The sequence below is a fragment of the Gouania willdenowi genome, chromosome 15 (assembly GCF_900634775.1).
Source record: "Gouania willdenowi chromosome 15, fGouWil2.1, whole genome shotgun sequence".
NCBI classification, from domain to species: domain Eukaryota; kingdom Metazoa; phylum Chordata; class Actinopteri; order Blenniiformes; family Gobiesocidae; genus Gouania; species Gouania willdenowi.
The window spans coordinates 19083448-19105545 of NC_041058.1; the positions used below are offsets into that span (position 1 = coordinate 19083448).

At 37.3% G+C, this 22098-nt stretch overlaps 1 protein-coding gene across 3 annotated transcripts in view; it reads left to right on the top strand.

The window, feature by feature from the left end:
- khdrbs2 (KH domain containing, RNA binding, signal transduction associated 2) overlaps window positions 1-22098 on the top strand; it is a 117291-nt gene that overhangs the window by 93694 nt on the left and 1499 nt on the right. The window contains exons 7-10 of one of the 3 annotated variants that reach the window (XR_003675639.1): window positions 8676-8758; window positions 9869-9927; window positions 11786-11879; window positions 17344-17393. Coding sequence is in view for 2 of the 3 variants with exons in the window: in XM_028468777.1 (XP_028324578.1) it covers window positions 8676-8758; window positions 9869-9927; window positions 11786-11877 (234 nt within the window). In the remaining variant the exon portion in view is untranslated. Of the gene's footprint in view, window positions 1-1417; window positions 1526-8675; window positions 8759-9868; window positions 9928-11785; window positions 12828-17343; window positions 17394-22098 lie in introns of those variants that run through there. The other 2 variants (XM_028468777.1, XM_028468778.1) reach the window with 2 other exon arrangements.

Sequence of the window (22098 nt, forward strand, 5' to 3'; positions counted from 1 at the left end):
TCCTTGAGTGAGCACAATCCAACATTTACTCTTGGAGACAATGGCTAAGTCCACACACACTTTGGCCTTATTCCAGTTTAGGTTAGGCTGTTTATGTGAATCTCTGGATCCGTCACATTGATGGTGCCAACAATGTGATGACTAAAGTATTACACGGCAATATCTGTAGCAGCACAGGAGTAGGAAGCCAAATGAGAGGTCGCTCTGTGGCACAACAGTTTGCATCCCTATCATTTGCCTCACAGACAGAGATGGAAAGCGTTGGTCCTCCCTGTGGCCTCCAGCTTGTCTGACGTAGTGTGTTTGTATTATGATAAACTGGGATCCTGGCCGTGGTTTACCTTGTGTTGAACCATGAATCACATGCAGCGATTCTGCAAATCTTAAGGGGAAAAGTGGTTATAGGATTCCAGTCATGTCCTATTTTTGGTTTTTTAAAGCGAAGTTCACTGCAGTAAATTAATAAGTCTAAATGTTTTTGTCATATATGCTTCGAAGGGTTCAGATTCAGTTTATTTGCCATTTGCAGTGTAAAACCACATTGGAGAAAAAAAAAGGTGCAATTAGCTCAAAGTGCATTGTCAAACATTCATTCATAAAACATAATATAAATGTATGTTATAATATATAACATAAATTCATTAGACGGTCTTAAAAACAAACAAGCCACATAGTTGAATAAGTTAAAAAGGTTACAATAGAGTTTAAAAATGACATTTGTGAAATGCAATTAAAAGGTAAAAAATAATGAAGCCTGATCAGAGTGCACCGTTCAAAGACATCTCATAGGGCTGGGATAAACGATTATTTTTTAAATGATTAATCTAGCGATTATTTTTTCGATGCATCAATTAATCTAACGATTCATTTTTTCCAGTTCGATTCGACTCGATTTGATTATTGATTATCTCCCCATTAATTGACTTAAAGTAATTCATACATGTTGATTTACATATCTAAAATTAAAAAAAATAAACACAAATTAAATGTTTATTGCTCTTCAACTCAAAATTCCAAAATAAAGTTCAAGTAAGAATATAAAAGTACAAAAATAAGGTAGCATTCATTAGAAAATAAAAAGGCAGTGGGAGCCAGCAGCCTGTCATGGTGTTCTTCCTCAACCAATATAATTCATGTATCTTTTCATTCACATGAAAATAACAAACACTTAAAGTAATACTCTCACATGTTTCTTAAACTCAAAATTCCAAATGCTAATACAGAAAGTGCTTTTCCAAAAAAAAATTACCTTTCCTTTTACCTTAAGAATAGTGTGTGTGTGTGTGTGTGTGTGTGTGTGTGTGTGTGTGTGTGTGTGTGTGTGTGTGTGTGTGTGTGTGTGTGTGTGTTGCTGATGTCACGGCGGGTGTTTCCTCCTCCTTGTCGCATCAACGTGCTGCCGTCCGATCACACCCAGGATAAAGACGAGGGTTACAGGGAACAGCTACCTTTGACAAACAAGTGCGTGTCTTCACTGCCTTGAACTTTTGAGACTCGGAGGAGCTACTCGCGTTAGTTATTCTCCGGTGCTGCCATCTTTGTTTTGGTCGGACGACGCATCGGCGCGCATATTTTGCATCGACGTCATCGATAACTTCGACGCGTTGTCCCTGTGCTAACATCACAGCTTGTGGAAAAAAGCTTTTGCTGTGGCGACATTTACCACACTTGATGGCGCCTCCCAGAAGAGAGAAGTTCAAACAAGTCCCTGGCAGGATGCAGCGGGTCCTTAATGATGGCTACTGCCAGAGACAGAAGTCTTCGTTTGTAAATGTCTTCAAGGACAGAAAGTTCCGCACCGATGGTCCTACTGGCAGAGCGGACAACGCAATTTAAAGCTGTATTTTCTTTTGCCGTAGAGTTTCCAAACCACACAGTGATTGTAGAAGTAAGAAGACTTTCTATACCACAGCGGTAAAAATTTAAAATAATCTGCTTATTGAGAGTAAATACTTTCAATTTACGCAGAAAGAAAAGCCGCTGGCGATACTTTTTCACGACAGCACTTATATTTGAACTCCGGCTTAAATCTTAAAAGAAATTTACGATTTTCAACAATTTCGACCTTGGCACCATTTACAAAAAGAGGTACAGGTTTACTTTTACTCAAATCAAAGACCAACTCAAAGGTTTTTGAGGTTTTTGCTCACTCCAGGACACTACATTTTGCACCTTGGTACAGGTAAACTCTTTACAGAGAATATAACCTTGATGTGCTCATTATTAATGACTTTTATGATTAAATTTGTGGTAAAGACAGACTTTGAAGTTTTCAGAGAATGAAGAGAAAGCATGATTCATGCACAAAACTATATTGTACATCTCAAAATTGAGCACTTTTATTTCCCGAATAACTGTAGCCTTGACACATCTCGTAACATCACTACATTTCGGCAATTTAAAGCGTATTAATTCAACACTACAGGAGACTAAGGAGCTTGTAGGAGATCCAGACACAGCAGCTACTGCCTGCTGTGTGGTGGCAACCAGTAAAGTACACCCACATGTTTTGGTTGGTCTCACTGGCAACCAACTAACAGTATCCCCCATTAATACAGGTCAGCATTAGCAGAGAAGATGTCATGTTTTTTGCATTTGCGAGTTTAGAAATGACATTCTAAACTCTGACACTAATCCCACACATGCCGCAAATGTGTTGCTGTTCAAAGGGGAATGAATCAGCTTGGTTATTGCTAAAAAAACATTGTTCCAATGAAGAATGATCTAAGTAAGTTAAGTTAACTTAATGTACTTTAACCGAGGTATTTTTAAACAACTACTTTTATCTTAACTTATTAGTATTTCACATTAACCAAATCTAGTTTTAACTACACATCTAACATGGCACTTGAAATAAGCTTAATAAATCTTTAAATTAAACAAGTACATCAAACCTAATAAACATTCTTTGAATTGCCTATTAAACAATTTCCAACAATTAGCCAAACTTTACAAATAAATGAACAAGAAATGCATTCAACTTAAGGTTCTATTAGTGATGTTACAAGATGAGCCGAGGCTACGAAGCTTGTGTCGAGTAATGGAGAGGGCATTTATGCATTTAAGGGCATTTAAGTTTATTAGGATATTAGAGTTTGTATTGCGTTGTCGTAGTTTGGAGAGTTTAGAGAGGTTGAGAGAGAGAGATAGAGATTTGGAGAGTGAGGATAGGTGGGATGGAGCCAGCCTGTTTGGGAACATTACGACCTGATAACTCCTAATAAGGTAAGGTAAATCTAAGATTATTTCAGACACATTAAGTTCGCTCATCAAGAACTGTAGTTTTAACTGTTTCTAATGTTATTCAAAGGTGAAGTGTTTATTGTGTGCCAAGGAGTTGGGGTACACTAACTAACTAATACTTCATCCATGCTAAGGCATGATAATAAGGAGTCAGCTGGGCCTTCACTCAGTCCTGGTAAGTAGTTACAATATTACAAATGCCATTTTGTGGATGAGAACACCAGGCTTGAATCAGTGCTGTTGGGAGTGCAGGCATTCCCCCAATCACACGATACTAAAAATATAGCTCATGTGAAAGCCTCCCTGGTGGAGGAATGGGGAATCACTGAAAAGGTGACATGTATGGTCACTGATGCCGCTGCCAATATGATTGCTTGTGTGAGAGAGGTGAAGCTTCGGCACCATATTTGCATTGCACACACACTGAACCTGGTGGGAAAGAAGGTGCTTGACCAGTCCAGCACCATGTGCTCTCTGGCATCTGGCCAAAAGCCAGGAAGGTGGTTGGTTACTTCAGAAGCAGCATCACGGCTAAGGTATGCTTTTTCCCTATATCCCAATGTATAATACTGCTAATAGTTTGTGTACTTACTGCAGTGATTTAATGGTACTAATTTGTATCTTTAAACGAAAAGATCACACAAGGGCAGCTTCATCTGGGGATGACAGAAATGAAGCTGGTCCAAGAAGTGGAGATGAGGTGGAACAGCACCTATTTGATGCTGCAACGGTTGGTTTATTCTCAGGGAGCCTCGCTGGGCTACAACCTGACATCCCCTTCTTGACATCAGAAGAGTTCAACATTGTTGCAGGGTGCCTTACGCTACTGTCTACCTTTTATGATGCCACTGTGGAGCTGTCGGCAGAGAAGAATGTGTCTGCCTCAAAAATAGTCCCCCTCATGAAAAGGCTAGAGCAAACACTTCAGGAGGAAATGACCAAGACAGCACCATCCTTAGAAATAGGAGATAAGCTCATCCGTCAACACCATGTGAAGCTGTTCATGTTACAATTAATGAGCATAATGCCACTTGCCACACTCCTGAAACCCCAATTCAAAGTAGTTGTGTTTTTTGTTTTTTTTTGCCAAAATAAAGCAACAGAAGCAATCAAAAGATTAACCTCAGAGTGTGCCGCAAAAATACGATTAAAACAAAGAAAGATCCAGGAAATACCCCAAGCTTCCACCTCTCATGATGTCACTGGAAGTAAAGTATTATGTTACATTGAGATCAATTATTCCTGTTAGTACAGTTCTGAACATGATCTGTGATTTCTTCTTAGGGAGCAAACTATGGCAGCATTTGGACGCCATCGTCGTCCGAGCCAAACATAAACAGGCTGGAAAACTGGTTTACTGGAAAAAACATCAATTAATCTACCCCAATTCATACTGTCTAGCACAACTTCTGTCCCTTGTGAAAGGCTATTTTCAAAGGCCGGTGAGGTTGTGTTAAAAATAAAAAGAATTGTTTAAACCAAAATCTGTTAAGAAGCTTTTATTTCTTAATAGAAATGAATAAAATCTGCCCTGTTCTGTTCATCATTGTCCAAGTTACACAAACATAATCAAAGCCCTCTTCCTGGTTCTACAAGCTCTTTCTCAGTTCTCTACCTGTTTAAGCCAATGCCATTTTCACAAAGTAACAGAAAAACATTCATTCATAACCAGCCGTATTATATGCTACCAGTTTTGGTCATATACTTTTTGTCATTTAAGTCATTCCCAAGAGCAAAGCAGCCACAAAGCCAATGCATCACACTGATTTTAAACCTGGCCAGTAGGTGGTTTTGTGTTCATATGAAGCTTTGAGAAATGAACTTTTTCTTTACCCATTTGGCTGAAGTGTTGCAATGCCTCATGGGGCTTCAACTCACTGTCACTAGGTTTCATGCTAAACAATGTTTATGTCCATGTTTCCTGATTACTTTTATATAAATTGTCCAAGCAACAGAAGTTGATATGAAACCCGTGGTTATTTCGAGGTTCTTACCTGCTGCCCATCAAAACATGTAAAGAGTCTTTGCACATCAAAATTCAGCCCAATTTTGGAAATAACTCTTTCCACTGTATGCTGCTAAACAAGTCCTATAGCACCCAGTTCACCCACAGTGGCAGGTTAATGTCATTAAAAGAATCAGAAGTGGGAGGGGCTTCCACCTGGCCCCTCCCATGCTTAGAAGGAGGGAGGGAGGCACCTCACAGGCAGCTTGGCCGAACAAATACCATTGTAATTAGAATGTCAAGAACTTTTAGATATCCTTAGTAAATAAAACAAACAAATAATAAAAATAAAATGAAATATGTTTACACATTTGAATACAAATCACAACCTTAAACAATAAAACACACCCTGTCTCTGTTAAGATAAAAAAGCACTCAAATATAAAACCACTCTCAACAAAAACAAGTAAAATGCCTTATCAAGTCTCGACAAACAAAATTGCATTTTAGTAAATATTAAACATTTAGGCACAGAGGTTATACTTGTAAATTACTTAACAGGTAACTCTGCCAATCCATTAAGGACCTTTGTAAACCCATTCACACAATGGCCCTCATTTACCAACCTTGCGTGAAAACAGGTGCAAATCTGAGTGCACATTTGTACGTACGACAGGAAGATTGTGTGATTCATGAAACATTCGTATCTGACCAATCCCAGCGTACAATTGATTGGGTATTGATGAATCTGACGGCTGAGTTCGATCAGCCTAAAACTGTTACGCCCTCCTGTTTCGGAGGCCCCGCCCACTGAGGTCAAACAAGAAAATAAACTTTTCCAAGATGAAAATTGGCATCCTGACATCTGAGGTGGAACAAAACAAAGATGAGCTTTTTGAATGTGTGAAAACTGGAATTTAAAAAGTGCATTTGAACCCTCTGTAGAAGAGGATCAATTACAGAGCAGGTGACGTCTGCCCCCCTGTGTGCGCTGCTAGCAACTTCACAACAGAGATCCTGGAGACACACACGGATATGACGTTTATATCGACCTTAGTCCACACACTTCAATAAATATCGCATTGAAAGAAATGAACAATCTAAACCTTAAAAATTACTAAATGTTGTCAAATGTGTTTATTATACTTTCAGCCAATTTCATATATAATTCATCACATTACGGATTACTGCGGCACATTTGTAAAAGTTCAAGGAACGATTTACATTTAAAAGCATGAATTAGGTCCAATATCCTCCTTACAGCCCCCAGTGATGTGCTGTACGGAGGTAAAAGGACCTTATCCTCCAAGACAGAGCATAGTAGCGCGTCCCGTGTGCGTCTGTGCGCACTGGATAAATGCGCTCTGGTAGCAGGTTACATATACAGTATTCTGTGAAAGGAAAACCAAAAAAAGTGGTATCAGTCATAATGTAGGTATTTTTTTTTTCATTTGATTTTGTTTAATTGTATTTTATAACATGTTTAGATCTGTTCTGAATGTGTCTCTGCTTATGCTTAAATGAAAGCTGGGGCTTATTTAGTACTTTATTTTCAGTGAGATTTTGCTGTGCAGCACCTCAAATCCACTCACTCAGGTTTGCGTACACAATCTCAGACCTGAAGTGAGATCTGATCGGAATGTACGCTTACGTCCGAATTGATAAATACCAAAGCTTGCGTGAATATGGTCCAACGTACGTCGTACGCTCAAATCTGAACGTACGAACGGTTGATAAATGAGGGCCAATGTGTTTGTGTCTTTGTTTACATGAAGACAGTGTTGAAACGGGACAAAAACGTGCAAGTTGATTTTAGTGGGCTTGTGTCTATAATGATTGTCCTTTTACTCCTCTGATACGGGGACACATGTATCCTTTGTTTAATTGATTTTCTCAAGAACTACTAAGAACTTGATACTGCTTGGGTGATTTTTTTACATATTTAAGTTCCCAGTCGGCAAGATAAAGCTGGTGGTTAGCAGCTTTATAAAGCTTTATAAAGCAGTGTGTGGTGACTTGTCTTAAGCACAGAGCTGTCAGCAGTATCTCCAGCAGGCTTTGTGGGGACCTGCTGCCCCTGGCAGCAATATCTTGTATTCACTGAAGTAAATTTTCTTTGTATGAAGAATTTTATGAGAGCTATAGATTGTTTTATTGAATTGTATAAGACTGACAGGAGCTGATATTCATCAGCTTGTCAGAGCTTTAATGAAAATGTTTGACAACACGGCGACAACTGATGAATGATCTTATTAAAAAAAACAGAAGAGTTATTTAGACGAACATAAAGAGAAAATCAGGATAATCTGCGTCATTATTATCCTTTAACATGGCAGTTTTCATCTCCAACATTTAACATTCAGGTTTCTTCACTGAGATGTTACACTTTCACATTACTTTGGTGTTTCCTTTTTACAGCACCTTGTTTCCTATGAGGAATTGGCTGTTTGATAGTTTTGCACTTATAAGGCTCTTATGTGCAAAGTGCCCTGCTATTGTTGCTTACCGCGTGCTTGTTGGAGCATGATGTATCGGGCTACAGTACTGTGCACTTCCCTTTATCAGCTAAAATCAAAAGTGTCCCCTGTTAAAGACGGCCAAAGTCATGCTTTGCTGTTCATGGTGTAAAGACTCTCTGTTTTATTTATTTTTAAATGCACTTTTCAGCATCTTAGTCTCACTGTTGTCCTTGAGAATAAATAATTTACGACCTGACCATAGTGCCTTACTTTATCTTGTAACACAGAATATTTTCTCATACAGCTTCTTTTTTTTTTTTTAATCCAGTGATAGTCTAAAACGGCAAAGCCCGAAGAAATAAAGTCCTTTCAAAGCTCCCACCACCTCATTAAACATGATTCCTCAGCTTGCACCATCATAATCAAATGCAGCTTTCAAGAACACATACACACTTCTCTTCCTTAATGTGGATTTTTTGGCAGCCTGGCAATAAAATCTAACTATAATATTAATTCCAGGGATACCTTTAAGTTTTTATGACTAAATCAATTATCTATTTTCAAATGAGTCCCATTCATTAATGATCATACCTATTGGTGCAACAAACAAAATGTAATAAAGTGAAAAACTTGACATTCTAATGATATCCCCGAGGTCTGATTTTTACATGAACATAATCTAAAGTGACATATTCATGATTTACTGGAGTTTAACTGGTTTGATTGTTATCTCTGGTAAAGGTAACCAAGTTTTCTCGCATGCACATGCCTTTCTTAGACACTGTGTTATAGCTACCATCTACTCATGCCTGCTACCTATCAATAGCACTAATCTGTAATGCAGTGGATGTCATTAAAGGAGTCCATTAAGTACCACTCTTTACATTAGACATTACTCACTACCTTACTCTGCTCCTTTACCAACCTCAGAGCTCTTAAAAATGGCACTAATTGAACAAAGTATTATGTTAACGTTGGTCTCTAACTAAGTAGGCTGATGTATTTCTCATTGCACTGTCACCTTTTAGGGCTACGATGACGGATATGACGGAGAGTATGACGATGAAAGCTACGAAGGCTACGACGAAAACTACAGCAATCATTCTCAGAGGTATTGATAAGCTATAGTCGTACACACACACACACACACACACGCACACACGCAGTTTATCTTCTGGGGTGACACAGTGCATCATAAACACTCAACAACTGTGATCAGGAACGTTTTCCCCTCAGGTGTTCCACCTGCTTACAGGTAATGGTTACAGTGGCTCCGTTTACATGAGAGCTTTAATTCAGAATAAAAATTCAATCATCTTTAAAAAGATGAAAAATCACCTTGTAAACATCCATCCATCCATTTTCAGACCCGCTTGTTCCTGTTTTTCAGGGCCGCGTGGATCTGCCGGTGCCCGCCCTGTAAACTTCTAATTCCGAATGAACATGAAAATTCTGAATGAAGTGGCTAGTTTATTCTGTTTTTAATTCCAAATTGAATAATTCCTCGATCTTGTAAACGTTCATTTCCGCTTTAAATTAATTCCAGTTGTTCTGCGCTTGCTCGTCCTGTTGCGATGATCCACTGGTGACGACATAATCCAAGATGGCCACCCGAAAGCAAGCATTGGACTCTAATCAGTCCAATCAAAACACTTCCCAACCCCAAGACCTAAAGCGGAATTGAATAAAGGTGAATAAACGTGTGTCCATGTAAACACGAAGCAGATTATTTTCATTCTGAATAATTAATTCTGAATTAAAAACATCACGTAACCGTGGCCAGCGTTTACCTTTGCTCCAAATGTTCAACAATCAATAATGGCGACTCATAACCTGGTCAGCACTTCCCTTCTTTTCCTCTGCTTTAACCAACTCCCACAACAACTAGAGTTTTGGAGATCCTTTGCTTAAATTTTCCTGTTATTTTTTATTCCACCTCAACTCTATACTGTAGAGCACTTTGTGCTTAATGAATTGAAATTGAAAATTCATCCCAGTGCCACATCATCTCTGAAATCCCACCTCTGTGAACTCAAAAGTCTCACATATATAATTACGCCGTCAATCTTACTTTGGTTTATTTACCAGTATCCATGCAACAAATTGTGGCACAAAGTGTTTGCCATATACAATCAAACTAAATGAACTCACAATGCATTATATTGTAAAGTAGCTAAAATACATCATGTTGTTTCTAATGTTTACGCTTCATCTTTTTTAGCATTTCAGAGTACTATGAATATGGACACGGAAACAGTAAAGAATCATACAAAAACTATGGTAAGTGCAGCATTTTTATTACAACTTGTGTTTATGTGTATTATCCTCTCCACTCTGTGGCGTCCATTGTTACTAATTTCATGTAAATGGTCTACATCAGTGGTTCTCAAACGTTTTTGGCGTCAGTACTTCCATTCTCATTTTGCTCAGGATACTGTGAAAAAACAACTCTAGAGGATAATGATGGAATGAATGAGTGACAACACACATTTTAAATCATCTCATTTTGTAAATGAGAGAAATTAAACTGTATCTAGTGACTCCTGAAGAGATTTATTTCTAGAGTTTTTATCATTTCCGGTCATCTCCTGCCTGGTGTGGGACCAAGACTGACCTTTGTATTTTCAGTTCATGATTATTGCCATTATCATCAGAATCAGAATTATAAATACTTCATTTATCCCAAGGGGAAATTAAATTACTTGTGTTACAGAGGCTCGAGAAACATTACAAATAAAAAGGATAAACAATGAACAAAGAAAGAAAGAAAGAAAGAGAATTAAATACAAGTGCACACATTACAGTAGAAAAAATAAAATGAGATAGAATAATAATACAAATGTACAGTACATGATAATCATTTTTAACTAAGAAACAAACATTATAAAACCCCATATTTTTAATGCTTTCATTTGTTTATTTTGCACTCTCTCTCTCTCTCTCTCTCTCTCTCTCTCTCTCTCTCTCAAGTACCCCCCGCAGTGCCATCGCGTACCCCCATTTGAAAAACACTGGTGTACATTACATTACTTTCTTTTTTCACCACTTAGGTTAGGAGGACTCGCACTATACTTATACTGATTCCGGGGTCTGGATCGTGATTGTCCATCATGATAATAATAATCTTTTTCTATTAGAAATACATTTCCAGTATTTATTTTTAATTTTTTTCAAGATTTATAATTTGATTTTATTTGCACCATACAAACACTGAAACTTAACAAGCATCATTATGAGGGTATCAATACATGTCATTAACACAGACAAAGAGATAAATTAAATGAAATTAAATTACAATCGATAAAATAAATTAAAAAAAAAAAAGAAAAAATAATAGAATTAAATAAATAAACAAAATAAAATATTCATTATAATAGATTTGAGATGCCTTATACTGTATATTAAGAATTACATTTCCAGTAATTATAAATGTGTTCCTTTAATAGTGTTGATCTTCCTTTTACCGAGAGGCTACGCTTGTTTTGAAATGACAAACGACCAAGAAATTGGTTTACTGGTTAGTTTTATTGTTCTCAACCAGGGAGCTGTTTGTGCCATCGCCTCTGGCACGAGCTGGGTGTAAAAAAGCACTTGTGGAGGCACCGTTGCTCACGAGTGTTGGATGTAAAACACATTTGCTCGTCCTCATTGTGAACAAACCCCTGAAGTGTACCTACTAAATATTAAGCTTAAAAAAAGCCCAACCTCCAAAGCAAAGAAGTGATTTGGTTCGGTTTTACATGAAGGTGCCGTCTGTGTATGTGTGTGTGTGTGTGTGTGTGTATGTATACTGCTTGCCACACTGGGTTTACAGGCACATACATTTTCAGCACAATGAATTGTGCGTGAGGCTATTGAGGTCGAACCAAACCAAAACCAAGGGGCCAATGATTTGATTTTCTGCTTCATAAACACTTTTTTATTTGAAAGCAGTGCAATGTGCCATGCAGCAGAGGTGGCCATCTATTCCTGATGGGACGGTGGGGACGCAGCTGCTGACAGTCAAATCTCACTATCCTTCCAACGGAGGGCAAATTGATTAAATTAATTTTCTGCGAAGTGAAGCCAGTGTGCTGCCAATGATGTCATTATGTTCACTGGGATTTTTTTTTTGTATGTCTTTGAACTGTTTTTGCAGTGGAGGAGTGGCCAGCTCGACCCGGACACAAAGCCCCTCTTTTACGGCTGACACGAGGGGGCTACCGAAAGCATCCCTACGGCAGATACTGAAGGTGCTCAGTACATGAGCGTGCCCGGCTCTTTATAATCTTTTCTATTCTGTCTGAAGAAATTGTAATGTTGCCATACTCGCTTATCTCTCACAAAAACGTTACGTTTAAATTCAACGCAAAGCAGATATAACAAAGAATCCTCAGTGTTATTCCATGCAGGTTTCCTAATCTCCTAAAAATGTTGATCTGAAAAAGACACTTGACTTCTGACTGATAAAAATGCATTTTTGTGAAAGAACATTTGATCCCAGCATTAACCCATGAACAGCTTGAATAACACTTTTATTTGGCGAAATAAACCTGTTTAAGCTTTAAAATGCCATTTAAATTCCAATAACTAAAGTTATGTTGCAACAAATTTAGAGGGAATTTTTTAGATGATGTCAAGAATGACCTCAGTTTCAGTTTTCTGAAGTTGAGTAAAAATGTTCAGTTTTTCCTTTTGAAATTCCCACAAAGGCAAATAAGCTACAACATGTCTTCTTTTGTTTTACTGTGTCTTAGCCATTTGAAATCTAAAGCCTCGTCCAACATTCCCACTCAAGGGGGAGGAAATGTAACATATTCTCTTTGCATATAGAGCCACTTTCTGCTTCCTTTTTGCTGCAGTACCATACATGAACTGCTGGGGGCAGTGTCACTTCACCATTTACATATTTATGCACCTTAAAGGTGCAGTCCGCAACTCTCAGATTCCTCTCTCCCCCTCCCTCCCCGCTGCTCTCTTACCCTGCCTCCAAACTTTCCAAAGTCCCTCCCTCAGAGGAGCTAACAAGCTAACGTTAGTCCGACAGCAACATCACAGTAATATAACATCCTCTGTTAAAAGCGTATTACTGCAGCGATTCTCTCTCTCTATGTGCACACACCTCAGCAGCAGCAGCAACAACAACACAGTGTCACTTACAGCAGCCCACACGGAGGCTGCTGTGCGCACATGAACAACACATGCACTACAGAGTTCTAGTGTAACAATTACAAATCAAACATAATGTAAATCAAGCAGCAGTAATTATCTTTCAAGCAGAAAAGTTGCTAATTCCATCTTCTACTCCTCCAGACCATACACTGTAAAAAAGACGGGCTCTAGATCCAGGAAAGGGGCGGAGACTGTGAGCAACAGCTGTCAGACAGTCCATTAAACACAATCCTGGCCCTGATTGGTTCTTTTTACTCGGTCGCGGTGCATTCTGGCAATCTGTCAAAGGCTGCAGGAGCAGCAGGGGGGACTCAATGAGCCTGTTTTTTTTTCACACAAAATACTAGTTTCATGTAAAGCTGTCCTTAGATAGTGACAGCTTTAGCAAATATGACAAAAAGTTACTTTTATAAGAGTTGCAGACTGCACCTTTAAGGATTGCACTTTTTAGTTTTATTGTACTGGTACAATGACAATAAAGTGATTCTGATTCTGATTACATTGTGAAGAAGAATTGCGCAACAAAAGAAGAACCAATCTAAAGTCTCAAAAGTTCGGGACCATTTCACTGAAAACTTATACTACACACCTATAGTAGAGCTAACATCTGTGACATGAAACTAACAGTAATATGTTAGAATCAAAGCAGCAGAAAACAATTTTATGAAATAAATCTTTTTTCGAATGAATTTGGGAAAACTTTAATGAAAACATTTGCTCCCCTTGAACTGGAATGTTCTCTGACAGTTTTGTTTTTCAAATAGAGAAAATGAATGATATTTATATGAATCAGTTTGTACCTAAAGGACTATCTACACATTCAATTTGCTGAGTTGCATTTGTTTGTGACAGACACCACAGTTTGTTACTGTGTTTCCTGTGAGCAATTCAGTTAAAAGTAGCTCCTCTGCTTACTGGGTCCCAATAAGAAAAATCATTGATTAACCCATACCTGTCAAGTTTTGGATTTGAAAATAAGGGAAATTTTCTGGCGCCCACTACGAGCCGTCCCACCCACTCAACCGAGCTCCATAATCCCTTATATTTTAAGATAGGTGTACAAGAAATCTAAAATAGCCACTTGTCAACCACTTACTAATAACAATTATGTGATTAGAATCTGGTAGGTCGACCTTTATTAACATTGAAGTGCTGTGAACATTCCTACTGGGCTGGGTGATATGGACCAAAACTCATATCTCAATATTTTTGCTCAAAATGGTGATATACGATATAAATCTAGATAATTCTATCAAATAAAGTCTGACCAGAAAGATAATTCTGGGTTTAATTTGCTGATGCAAAATGCTACACAGGGACATTTATTAACAAACAGATGATCAATATGTGCACTCATTAATCATCTAACTGAGCTTTACATGTAAAAGCAGCGACTCCTAAAACCAGTATTTTGATATAATGTATATTACATAATGTAATATATATAATAGCTTACTATATACAGTATCTATATATAGAGAGAGATATATAGATATATATATCAATATATATGTTGATATATGAAATATTATAGTTTTCTATATCACCAAAATAGAAAACTTGATACATCTTGAATCTCGATATATCGCCCAGCCCTAATTCCTAAATTATAAAAAAGCCTAAATTAAAACATAAATGTGTATATGAAGCACATGTGTTTATTTAATATACTTACAGTTCATATTCAAGTCAACACGTTGCATATTTACTGTTAATTTCACGTTGCTTGTCTTTAAGTTAGACATTAACATTTTATCTTATTACATGTTTTCTTATAATTTCTCATGCTCACTCATCTGGTTCTCTGGTATTCACTAATGACTTATTAGACACATTTGTTGCAGACTTTACATCTTTTAAAACTTTTTGAAAGGAGTGTATATATATATATTTGTGGCGCTTGATTTTTCACGGTGACTTACGTGGTTCCTTCCGCTGTGGTAGACGTTAAAATCTCAGTTATTAATCTAACAGAACGTGTAACTGTGTCCCATCCTGCTGCTCTTTAGGAAGATAAACTCTCTGTCACATTTTACAACGTATTTACACCAGTTCTTTGTTTTTGTTCACGGGAACGTCTTCATTCATCATCTGTTTTCTGAGTTGTTTCCGGGTTTGTTGCCGCTGTCAGCACTAATCTCGCGAGAACTGTCAATCAGGCCATTTCAGATGGTAGTTCTCGTGAGGCTAGTGACGACGTTCACTTGTATTTATTATTACATTAAAATACGGGATATTTACGGGAAAATACTAATACAGGAAGATGGCGGGAAAGAGGGGTAAAATACGGGAGTTTCCCGGCCAAAACGGAATACTTGACAGGTATGGGTTAACCTGTTAAACAGGCCATCACAAAAGTGATTCATTTCAATATTTTGTTCAGCCCTACTACATCACAAAACACACTTAATGAGGAGAAAATTACTTTTTGCAAGTTTTGGCATAATTAGTCAAAACCCATTTCCAACTTTGGAAAACGTCCCTGCTCAGCTCTGTGTAATTAATCCAAAACCAGTCTCCGGGATTATCCTTTAAACAGCAGGAGCTGCTTAGAAAAAGTACATGCTTGATCCAAAAATGACTTTTTCTAGCCTCATCCTTAACACAGCTCACTGCATGTTGGTGTTTCTGCACACTCAGTTGGGTTTGAATTAGGCTTCTCTAAACAAACACTTTTCTTACAAACACAATTCCTCATTTAATGTTTTTTTTTCCTGGAGAATATGAAATATCTCATTAAAAACAAGTCAGGCGTTTTTTTCCAGAGCATTCGTCACCAGTGGCAGACCACGCAAACACCAGCGGTGCAAAAGCTACCTAAATTATTCCATTTATTAATAACATCAATACGTCACCTCACCTACAGTATAGTCATGAATGTTTTATACGAACGCAGTGCAAAGAGCTGTGGCATCACAGTAAGATGATTTATGTAATGGGAGCTGTAAGGATAATACCAATAAACACAATATCTAACCCCTTTGGAATATAATACATTTAAATTACTGGAAAATCGCATTGTCGTCTTCCAAGACTCTAATTTATACTCACTAGCTTTTTAAGTAAATCTACAATCCAGTTTTTTTAAGGGATGTAATAAAGTGTGGATTGTTTGCACGCATGCTTGAACACTGTGTTGTTTCAAACTTCACAAATGATTGGTGAAAGCAATGATTTCGATTACATTTACTATTGATTAATGATGCCCCAAATTCTGATTCTGAAGTTTAACACAAAATATGAGAGCAGAAATATGATTTGGTAAAACCTTGAAAACTTTAAACAAAAATACATAACGTGTTGCTGTGTAATAAATATAACTACTATTATAAATCATTTTATACGTGTAATGTAAACTGTCTTGAACAAAATTAAATCATTAAATGCAACAAATGGCTCCTGTTTGAATGCAAATGAAGGGAAAAAGAGGAAAACATTTGTCATAGAAATGTATCATGTTTACAAGTTTTAATGTGGTTTCAAAGGACTTAAATTACCATTGTGGCTGTGCTGAATTTCCTCTTTAGTTTGCATTGTGAACAACCAGCAATGTACAGTGTGTAATTTATAACGTGTGCTCTGTCCTGTGTGTTACCTGTATTTGTACATAAATCATTTAATAAAAAGATCATAAACCTTAACAAAGTGTGTTTAATCAGAATATTTTTGCAGTAAAGTTTCTTTGTCTGTAATTTCTAAATCTGGTTTTTTTTTAAAAAAAAAAAAAAAAAAAAAAAGACCCAATAAGTCTCCTATTAATAAATAATAATACTACACAATCCGTTCAAATATGTAATCATTTTTTTATTATTTAGAAACTAATGTTTCTTCTATTTATATTCATAAAATCTCTAAAGTTTCACATCAATAAATACACACTGGTTGTCAGAATGATTTGCTGGAAGATAAGAAACCCTTATAAGAAACACCTTAAATAAACTCAGCGATAGAAATCAAAATTGTCTTTTTATTCAGCCTCGTTTTCTTTCTACAACTCATGAATGTTTCTGTAAAGCCTCATTCTGCATCTCTGTGCTGTAACCATAAGAACGCTGTTCTTTGCAATTGTCCGACCCCCTGTGTGTGGTTAGTACCCCTGCAGCCTGACTTTCACTAACACCATAGATCACTGGACTGAAAGGAAGACTAAACACTAAGCAGGTAACCTTAATAATAATAATCCTAATTTAATTATGAAATGATAACTTTCACTTAAAAAAAAAAAGTAAACCTCTCCTTTTAACCATGAATAATTTCACAGCCTTAATTAGCATCCCCCACCCCTAACATCTCTAACTAAAGCTATAAGAAATGTATCTAAACTGTGAATAAAATAATGTTCGGCAAACTAAACACCATGATAGTGATTTATATAATAATTCCTCCAGTAATTTTAAGTCATCTAACGCTTTGGTTTACTTTTTTTTAACAGTGATTGAGTGCAATTGTTGTGATATACATGTGATGTTGCATGCAGTGTGTGTGTGTGTGTGGAACATCGGTGAAAATTCAAACATTTTAATTCTGCTGTGTCTTTTCTCATAGAAACAGAAGCACTATAGAGAGAAATGGTGAATGAGGCACATCCCCAAAAGGTGAGTAAAGTGATGATAACACCGTCCTTTTATGTGTGCTTTGAATTGAATTGAATTCAACTTTATTTATATAGTTGCTCTGTATTTGTATTTATAAGCAAAGGTGTAAAGAATACAAATATATCCTACTCAAGTAGAAATACTGTTACTTTGATCGAAATTGTACTCAAGTACAAGTACAAGTACGAGTAAGTCATACATAAAATACTCAAGTGCAATTAAAAAGTAGCTCATTTAAATAGTAAAAGTTACTGATTACTTTCACCCCCCCATGCTTATTTTTGGTAATAAATCTTGCCACGGTTCCCTTGCATACAGTAAACATCTCATGTATAAACGTATAAAGGAAGAGACCAAATCTTGCACAATTGGAAATTCATTTAAAAAGTCATCTGTATAAAATAAAAGGTTTTTCAAAAGGTACAATTATTTTTTTTAATGAAATAACACTAATGAATTCTCAGCCTCTAAGTATAGATACATTTATAAACTCTAAAACAGAGAAAATCATAACATTCACTGCTATTTTGGCGCCGTGCATTACGTTTCATCTGATTGGTCGACGATGATGTGATGCATTTGACTGTTGTCTGGTCATTTTATATTTTGTAGTTTCACAATGTCCGTTGATCATTTTTAAAAAAAGAAGAAGAATTAACTCAGTAACTGTTGGGTGTAGAAATGTAATGGATTACTTTACTTCTTTTAAAACATACTTAAGTACAAGTAAATATACTGATATCGAAATATACTCAAAAAAGTACAAGCACCCATGAAAGCGACTAAATTACAGTAGCGTGAGTACTTGTATTCCATTACTTTCACCTCTGTTTATAAGTCAGTGTTTTTCATCCTTCGTTGAGTCAAGGTAAATGTTTTCATTGAAAAATATCCCCAGGCACACCATCAACCAAAAAAATGTAATAAAAAAAAAAAAAAGAATTAAACTGTAGTAGCATATCTTAACAATATACAGTCATTCTTATCAAAGTGTCTTGAATAGGAATCAAATAAACACAAAGAAAAATGTTTTTATGATATTTCATATTTCCTATTTCAAACAAAAATTGCAATTAACAATCTGCAAAAAGTGTTTTTAAGAGGAGTCAAATGAACAACAACACAAATTATTATTTTGCATACTTGATATGCATCATGGGAGGGATAAAAGTAAGCTTCAAAAACCTGAAATATGATTAGAACTACAATTCAACTTTGTTCTGTTAAATAATGTTTTGTTTTTTATGATGTATTTTTATATTATATTTATATAATGTATAAATACATTATTATTATTATTATTATTATTATTATGAGCGCTTTAGGAAGGAGAGGGGCTCACAGCAGCACAATGGCATATTTGCAGACAATAATTCATTAGGTTTCAAAAATGGTTTTGAGAACAATTAGATGAAATTGAATAATTTCCCGTGACACACAAGTGTGCCGCAGCACAGTGGTTGAAAAACCCTGGTTTTAGTAATGTCGATAACATTGCATGTTGACAATTTGTCAAAAGATAATCAGGATCACCACATTTTTAAATTAAATCAGAGCCATCAAACTGTAAAGGCACTCTGTGTGTGTGCGTGTGCGTGCGTGCGTGTTCAGCAGCAATGTTTTTGTTTGTGTCTCACCCTGTCATAGGAATTTCCATCTCACAGCACACGCTCATGAATTTCCCGTTAACGCTCATTTGCGGCTCTGAGAGGTGGTGAAAAATAAAATATGGCATCATTGTAATCGAAATAAAAAGAAACAAAGGGGAAACAAAAGAAGCTAAAGCTCCCTTGAAATTTCAAAAGCATTGAGAAATGATTTTTTGGACTGGTTCGAGAAACATCAGGTTAGTGGCCATAAGAGGAATAAAGCTGGCTAAAGCTAAAATATACATTTGGAAAATCATAACAATCCTCCAAGGTTTGATTAAAACCACACCCACCTACAGCCTTTTAAAAAAAACATATATATTTGATCTTTTTTTGCTCTTTAGATTCATATACCTTATTTTATATAAGTTGGTGTGCAAACACACTTAAAGCTGATCTCTCGGCCCAGATCCCTGCTGACTTATTCACCACTGTAATTCTTTTCTACCGTGTAAATATGTGTAAGATATCAACTCTTTATTGCACTGGATGGCAATGCACTGAAATATTTATGAACAAAGTGATCCTATTAGTGCCAAACTGATCTAAGATAAAGAAAGACCTGAAAGACTTATCAGCTGACTGAGATGTTAGTGAGAGAAGGGACCTGCACTCCTGAATGTTAAACATGGACTGCAGAGAGGAGATACACACACACACACACACACACACACACACATTCTCTGCAGCACTATTAGCTTTGTCTACTTTTCTATACTAACTGAGAATACTGTTAAAAAATGCCTAGAAGGACTAGTGCCAGTGAAATGTTTGTGACTGCGAGTGTGAACACTCTCCAAGCTGTACTGAGACATATAATGTATAGGTTTATCAGTCGGCTAAATGACTCAGAAAATGACATTGTCCTTGTACTGGTGAACATTACGAACAGTGCCACCCGCTGCACGCCATACCTCTGGAAGCACTGGTGTAAGTGCCTTTTAAAATTTGACTGTTAGACCTTTTCAAATTTGTGTTTGTTTGTTTGTTCGTATGTTTTTTATGGACCCCGAGTCTGAAATAAAGCTATCTATCTATCTATCTATCTATCTATCTATCTATCTATCTATCTATCTATCTATCTATCTATCTATCTATACCTGCTTAACCTCCTGCTACAGGGTGATAGGAGATTGCCTAGGAGGACTTAGGGAGAAAATGGCCCTATCGATCCAATTGAATCACTTCTGTAGGTCCATCTCTAGCAGGGCCCCCTATGGTGTAAATTTGCCACCTACGGTGTGATGTCGCCCCCTACAGTGTAATTTTCCCCCCTACGGTGTGATGTCAGCACCTACGGTGTAATTTTGCTCCCCTGCGGTTTAATGTTGCCCCCTATGGTGTGATGTCACCCCCTACGATGTAATTTTGCCCCCTACGGTGTGATGTCGCCCCCTATGATGTAATTTCCCCCCCACGGTGTGATGTCGTCCCCTACGGTGTCATTTTGCCCCTACGGTGTGATGTTGCTCTCTACGGTGTAATTTTGCCTCCTACAGTGTGATGTCGCCCCTTACGATGTGATTTTGTCCCCTACGTTGTAATGTCGCCCTCGTGATGTCGCCCCCTACGGTGTAATTTTGCCCCCCACAGTGTGATGTCACCCTCTATGGTGTTTTTCGACCAGCGTCGGGGCCTTTTCTGTAGTTTTTTTCCTTTTTTAATCGTACCATCGTACGTATTGGACATCCAGACGTGCCTGTGTTGTTTTAACTCTCTTTTTCATCTGCATAAGCAAGAAACACATACATCAGCCGCACCATCTATGTAATACAGGAGATTTGCTCGGATGCTCTCGTCTTTACCTGAGAACCCCGAGGACCCCTGCAGCAATTTAGCTGCCCTCAATGCTGCCTGTGTGCATCCTCCTCTTGGTAACCGTAACTATGTCCAATATAAACAGTGTGCTTCAACCAGACGTAGCGCGTAGCAACACATGAAGCTGCTAGTCATGCTCATAACTTGCAACGGGTCATCCTAGATGCGCGTGCACGGATGTGAATACGGACGGGTTGAAACAAGTTCAGGCTTAAGACATCAGCGTCATTTGGGTCGGACAGGTTCAGGCCGTGTTGTGTCGAGGTAAGGCTGGGTCAGTTCTTTTTTTTAGGCCCAATTAAAGCTCTACTGTGAGCATCCTCCGCTTTGTAACCCATAATCACCATCCAATATAAACAGTGTGCTTCATAATTTCAAAATGTATGGGTTTGAGCATGTCCATTACTGCAGGTCCCTCATAATACCTCATTTAAATTTGAAAAACGCATCTGCCAATCAGTCATCTGAATAAGTGACTAATAAGTTATTTCTTGTCTATACAGTGTGTGTGAGTATTTATTGGAGGAGGATTTTTACCAAGCATGAGAAACTTTCTAACTAATCATGACCCGTCACCAATTCAACAAATAACTTTTGGTTTTAAAGTAAGGCAGTAACGAAAGTTTAAAAAAATAAAACAACTTTAGCTTTACTTCACAAAATTTGGCGGTCAGAGGGTTATAAATGTAAAAAATGTCTAGGGGGGGCGTGCGTGCGGTCCCCCCTACACCGACTCTGTGAAAAGTGACAACCCTGGTATTACTACTGATGTTGGATCCTAAAACAATCGCTGATACAAACTGGCACACTGTCAATCAACATTAATTCAACACACAAAAATGGGATACTATATTACAATTTTTATATATGATGGTGGTGGTGTGGAATTAAGAATGGGAGAATATTTTGTGACCAAAATGTGCGAAAAGGCTTTCAATTAGAAACAAATACAAGTTGTTACCAGTCTAGTACAGATTGACCAATAAGTCCAGTGTCCACCCATCTCCTAGTATGTGGTTAAACTTTTTGCTCATGCACATAAATCTATATCATATATACAATCTTTACCATACTGTATATGCCGCTGTAACTAGCAGCAGGTATGTTTTGTTAGTGTATATGGCAATCTATAAATTAGATCTACTAGTTCTAAATGAGTCCATGGGGAGCACAAAGGGAGCTCAGGTGGGGTGGGGGGTTTAACGTCTAAAGCCACATACGGTGCAGAGCTATTCTGA